The sequence below is a fragment of the Cannabis sativa genome, chromosome 2, assembly GCF_029168945.1.
Source record: "Cannabis sativa cultivar Pink pepper isolate KNU-18-1 chromosome 2, ASM2916894v1, whole genome shotgun sequence".
Lineage (NCBI taxonomy): Eukaryota > Viridiplantae > Streptophyta > Magnoliopsida > Rosales > Cannabaceae > Cannabis > Cannabis sativa.
Window position 1 is genome coordinate 52845188 of NC_083602.1, and position 6326 is coordinate 52851513.

The 6326-nt window shown below is 32.3% G+C and overlaps 1 protein-coding gene across 1 annotated transcript; it reads right to left on the bottom strand.

Moving 5' to 3' along the window:
- Nucleotides 1-1195: 1195 nt before the first annotated feature.
- Nucleotides 1196-2415, bottom strand: LOC115718091 (uncharacterized). Its single transcript, XM_061109425.1, has 2 exons — nucleotides 1824-2415; nucleotides 1196-1674 (listed from the first exon to the last, which is right to left on the bottom strand). Exons 1-2 carry the CDS (start codon nucleotides 2413-2415, stop codon nucleotides 1196-1198), a joined length of 1071 nt encoding a protein of 356 aa, XP_060965408.1.
- Nucleotides 2416-6326: the final 3911 nt, after the last annotated feature.

Genomic DNA, 6326 nt, shown 5'->3' on the forward strand with positions numbered 1-6326 from the left:
GGAGAAAAAAGCTGAGAAAAATAATCCTCCACAACCGAAGACAAACCCCCTGCCAATCGACCCAATTCCCAGCAGAATCTTTAAGTTTTTGGATCGAGTTTCTTCTCCTTCTTGCCGTGGCAGTAGCATGGAAATATTTAGAATTGATATCCCCCTCTTGCAACCAAAGTTGCTTGCTTCTTTGCTTCCAATATATTTCCTTTTGCAGAAAAATATCATTTAATTTTGCACTAGCCGAATTATAATTCTGGACAGAAACATCATCATGGCCTCTCTTCCACTTTTTTATTTCTTCCTTACAATCCTTGATTCTCTTAGAAAAATTCCCAGAGTAATCCTTTCCCCAACTCAACAACACTCCCCCCACAATGTTTTACTTTGTCAATAACACCAATCGAATTTCCTGGCTCTTAACAGCTTTTCACAATTTTAAAAAATAATGGTTCTTTAAGCCATGAATTTTCAAAACGGAAATATTTATTTCTAGCCACCACAACTTGATTGACAGTACTTAAAAGTAAAGGAGTATGGTCAGATGTAGAAGCTTCTAAATTAAAAAGCTTAGCTGAGGGAAAAAAGTCTAACCACGATTGAGTCACTAAAGCTCTATCAATTCGAACCTCCACCCAATCCACAGTACTTCGGCATCGCTCCCAAGTGTAAGGATAACCAAATAACTCAAGGTCATGAAGTCCACACGTGGCCAAAGTATCATTGAACCCGTCAATTAACCATCTCGGATAAGGATTGCCACCTCTCTTATCATCATGAGAAGTAACATTATTAAGATCCCCAATTATACACCATGGCAAACTTGACTTACTTTTCAGCTCACAAAAAAGATCCAAAGTTCTCCTCCTCAAATTTCGGTTCGGTTCACCATAAATGCCTGTCAAACGCCAATGTCCTTGATCACTACCACTAATCACAACATCAATGTAAGATACCCCATATTCCAACACCTTAACCTCTTCTTCAACTTTCCATAAAAGAGCCACTCCCCCACTCTTTCCAACTGAATCCACAGCAAGCGCACCATCAAATCCAATAGCCACCCTCAACCGTTCAATGACCTCTTTTTTAGCTAAAGTCTCACATAAAAACAAGTAACTGGGCCTCTTTTGAACCACAAGGTCCTTAATGAATTGCTGAGCCCATGGGTTCCCAAGCCCATGGCAATTCCAAGATATAATGCTCATAATGATGGGTGGGCCTGAGAACCAAGGCCCACCTGTGATCCGTTTTTTGATCCAGCAACATCAACATAACAATCCACTTCATTATCCACCTTTGATTGAGCCTTATCCCCACTGATTGCCACCTTTTCTTTCCCCATACGTCTTCTCTTATGATCAATGATAAGAAGCAAATCATCCTCATTTAAATCAGCTACATTACCTCCTTTGATTTGGCTTTGACCCTCCCCAATATCCTGTCCATGATCCACTCCTCCATCTTTAATGACATCATCTTGATTCTTTCCTAAAATCATGGGATCGTGATTGTCTTCATCATCATGACGATCAACTTCCATAATTTTAGGCGAGTAAGACGCTTCACATCCGGCACCAGAAGCTCGTGAAACACCACCTCCCCCGACAGCTCCGCTAGCCTCATTCCTCGTCTGTAACCACTGTGCTCCGATCAAGTAATTCTTTTTTTTTTCATCTGCGCCTTCATTCCAATCCCATATGGCTTAGGCAATTGATCTACAGGCTGATCAAAACGCTTAGGACAGAAACGTTCTGAATGACCTATGATTCCACACACAAAATAAAAAGTTGGGAGATGTTCGTATTTGAAATTAGCCCAAATCCATTCACCATTTTCCTTGCAAAGCTTCATTCTCTGTTTTAATGGTTTATTAACATCAATGGTTGCTCTCACCTGGAGATAATCTCTCCATATTCCATTGAAGTTCTTTGGGTCAGACTTGGCATATCCACCAATATATTCACCAGCACTCTTGACCACCCTCTCTAACATAAAACCAGACTTTAGATCGTGAAGCTGAACCCAAAAATCCATTTTGTGTAAATGCACTACCTTCGGGTCCTCTCCCTTCCTCAAACGATGGAAAACAAGAGGACATTTGTTAAACGTCCAGGGGCTCCCATCCACGACCGATTGAACATCCAATTCATGATAGAATTGAAAAAGATATCTATTGGTATCCAATTCTCTGATATACACACCCTTTCCCGGTTGCCACAACGAAGCCATTATATGCCTCATTGGATCAAAATCCAGTGTCCTACCCGTGAGAAACTTTCCCACCAAACACCACCGATCATCAAAAGCAAACTCCTCTCCTTCCTCCTCTCCTCCAATGAGAATCCCCTCTTCCTCATCATCCAAACTGATCTGAGCATACTGCTCATTCAGATCAAGAACATGTTGACTACTAGCAGCCATAGAAGCGAATACAGCAATTAGAATTGACTTAGAACGTTGAGATAATACCTTCAAAATATGTCATACGACAAGACTTGGATGTTTCATAAGTTTAAATGCCTATTAGCTCATATATTTTTTATTTTAAAGAAAAGAAAAAAGAAACAAAAAAAGATCATGCAAAGTATATGGTTTGTGAGATTATATTTTTGATTGATAAAGATCTTAAAATTGTTGAAAAATCGGTTAGGTTATTTTTTCTTAGATATTTTTTTAATCCCCTCTAGACAAAAATTTATAGTTCTACATGTGAAGTATGTTTATAAATTTATATCCTTTGATTTTTGATTTTTCTCTGTGATGACTTTACAGAGTTTTGCTACAATTTTTTTTTTTTTTTTTTTTTTTTTTTTTTTTTGTAAAAAAAACTTCCACTGAACTATAAAAATTATTGTAAATGTCTTCATTTTTTTTTACAAAAATAATCAGAATTACTTTAAAAATATGCATTGTAGACATTAAGGAGGCGTTTGGTTGGGAGGAATAAAAATATAGGAATAGGAATGGGAATGAGAATAGGAATAGGAATGGAATGGAAAATAATTTAAAATGCATAAAAAAACATGATAAAAAAATAATTAAATTTTTTTTCTTGTTACATTGGAATGGTCATTCCTTTCTTTTTAAAATGGAATAGTCATTCCACCAAAATGGTGGAAAGAGCATTCCATTAGAATGTCATTCCAATACTTTAAAATACAACCAAACAAAGGAATGGAATGAAAATTGTTTCTTTCCATTCCATTCCATTTCATTACCTCTAACCAATAACCTACTGAAACACAACATACAAATGTATCTCTAAGATGCTTTGCACCTGATTAGTAGAGGTGTTACCTAAGTTGGTAAGTGATAATCAATGTGCCTTTATTAAAAATAGATTATTTGCTCATAATGTGCTCATCTTGCAAGAACTGTTGAAGGGTTATCATAAGAAAACATTATCTCCTAGGTGTTTAATGAAAATTGATTTGAGTAAGGGCCAGTTTGGCACAACTGTGCTGTGGGGAAAAGTAGTTGTAGCTGTACTGTGGAAAAAAATAGCTGTAGCAGAACTGTGGAAAAAAGCTGAGCTGAGTGTTTCGTAAATTATAATTTTTAAAGTGTTGTGAGTTGTTAAGATTCTATTATAATAATGATAATATTTTAATCTGGTTCATTATAATCACAAATATATATAAAAAAAATATGTTAGATAAATTTTTTATTTTTTTTATATATTTTTAATTATTTTTTATAGTATAAATTTATATGCATTTGATAAAAATAATTTTTAATATTTTTAAATTATATTTTTATCACTTGCAAAAGATAAAATTGTAATTTATAAGAAACATAAATTGATATTATTTGTTAATAATAAAAATATAAATATAAAATATTTTTTGAAATAACATAAAAAATTTGAAATTTAAATATTATTTATTTTTAAATATTTTTTCATTTAAAAAAAATATTTTTATTTTTTATAATATATAATAAATAATTAAATAAATTTTTAGTAAAAATAATTTATTATAGAGTCTTTTAATCAAAACAGTTTTTTTTAAAAAGTTGGGTTGTACCAGCTTTAACTTTTAGCTGTAGCTTTTCCATAAATTCTTCAATAAGCTGTTTTTTAACTGCTTACCAAACACCTTTTTGTCACAGCTTTTTTGAAAAGCAGCTTTTAGCTTTTCCAAAAGCTGTGCCAAACGGGCCCTAAGACATATGACATAATTGATTGGAAATTCTTAAAGCACTTACTCAAAGCTTTTTATTTGCCAACTCAGTTTGTTAATTGGATAATAGTTTATGTCCGAGGCTTTATATACTTGATAGTAATGAATGAGAAGATCCAGGCCAATTTTAAGGTGCTAAAGTTCTCAGACAAGGGGACTGATAGGCTACTTTTAGGTTCATTTTATGAAATTTTTTAGAGGGGTGTTTTAGTTGATTATATTCATTTTCTGCAGAATTACACTTTGTTCTACTTGTTTCAAGTTTAAATGGCAAAATTCATAATATGAATTAAAAATGAGAAAAAACATGCTAAATGATATGTATTTGGTGAATTTATCATGAAATTAAGAGTTCTAAGATATAATGGGTGAAAAAAATTAAGTTTTGAATGCTCAACACGTTTTGTTTGTGATCAAAAATTAAGTCCAAAGCTTCGAGATAATTTTTTACTATTATGCATTCACTTTTATGAAAAATATTATGTATAAAGTTCTAGATCCCTCTTTCATCTTTCCAAAACATCTTGAGTCGTCCAATTCCGAGAAATATTTAAAGAGTTATGGCCAAAATATTATCATTCGTCGCACCATGAAGCTCGCTTCAAAAAATCAAGTACCCAGGTCGCAGCACTGAAAGGGATATGCCGCGGCCCGCCTACTTTTAGAGGCCTACTAGGGTTTTTAAACCGTGATTTCGAAAATTCAATAGGGCTTTTCATGAGGCAACTTTGGAGCACGAAAATTAGAGAGAGAAAAAGGGGATTTTTCAAGCACAACCATCGTTCTTCATCAATTTTTCTCTTCTATCTTTTGTTTGATGTTTCTAATTTGTTATTTGCAATTGTATAGAATGATGATTATGAGTAAACTCATATTTAAGGTTTTTAATGGATATTTTTTGATAATTTTCTATGGTTTAATACAATTCTAGTTTTTCTTCAATTTCTTGTGTGCATTATTTCATTCGTATTTATTTTCTTTTAATTGCCCGACCACCAATTAATTGTTTATGATTTCAAGAGTTGATTATTATATAGTAAAATAGACATAGATTTCAATATAAGATGAAAGTACATGTATGGTTTGTGTAGCATTTAGGATTTTTATGCTTAATGTCCTCTATATGTTTAAATTTATGACAGACATAGAAAGTTTAAATATAGATCGAGATTTATATGTCCTAACCCGAATATAAGTCTCTTTAGTAAATTTGTTATTACATAAAAATTGGAAATTGGAATTAAACTATATTAAACCATAGAAAGTAGATTCAAGTGAAATTAATCACCCTAAACTTTGATCATTGTTAATTGTATTTTAATTATTTGTTTTCTTTTCATTATAATTTAAACTTTCTTTGTTATTATTATTGTCACCAAATAGAATTTAGGAATTTAACTGTTTGTTAATTAACTACAGTCTTTGTGAGAACGATATTTTACTTATCATTATATTACTTGATTCGACTACGTGTACTTGTGTACTAGAATTTTTTTAACAAGTTTTTGGCACCATTATCAAGGAATGTTTTAGCTAATATCAAAATAATTAAATTTTATTCTAATTTGATTTCTTTTAGTTTAATTTTACTAATATTTGTATTATATGAGTTTGTCTTGCAATGTACATAAGAAATACTACATCAAGATTACCTTGTAAGTTTTTCTCAATAATATAATGAGTCATTCTATGCATTGGTAGAGGATGTTATCACAATTTCTCAAGTGAGTGTCTTATTTTATTCTTTTATAATGGATTGGATGATAAGAAAAAATTAGATGGATTATGGAGAAGGGTAACTCTAGAGTCTTTGTTAAGAAGAAACAATGATGATATAATAACTCTGTTGAATGACATGACACATTTTGATTACAAATGGCATTGTGATCTCTCATTTTAGGGTTGGAGTCACCAATACTCTCCTTATTGTCGAAACTCACCCCAACCATTTCAGGAAGAGGGAATAAACTACCACTTGCAGAAGAAATTAATCACTTGGCGGACATGGTAAGATCTCTGTGTGATAATTTAAGGACAATAACTAAAATAACAAAAGTTATGAGAGTTATTTGAATAATGTAGAAGCACCACTAGTTGAATACATAGAAGAGATTGAACTTATAATTGAAGAGCAAGACCCCTTTGAAGTGG

What these genes read in the sequence shown, in the direction of transcription:
- LOC115718091 (XM_061109425.1), bottom strand. Translation starts at nt 2,415, where the DNA reads ATGGCTGCTAGTAGTCAACATGTTCTTGATCTGAATGAGCAGTATGCT. An exon ending in GAAGCTTTGCAAGGAAAATG is followed by an intron (nt 1,675 to 1,823) that starts GTGAATGGATTT and finishes ATTGGAATGAAG; the next exon opens with GCGCAGATGAAAAAAAAAAG.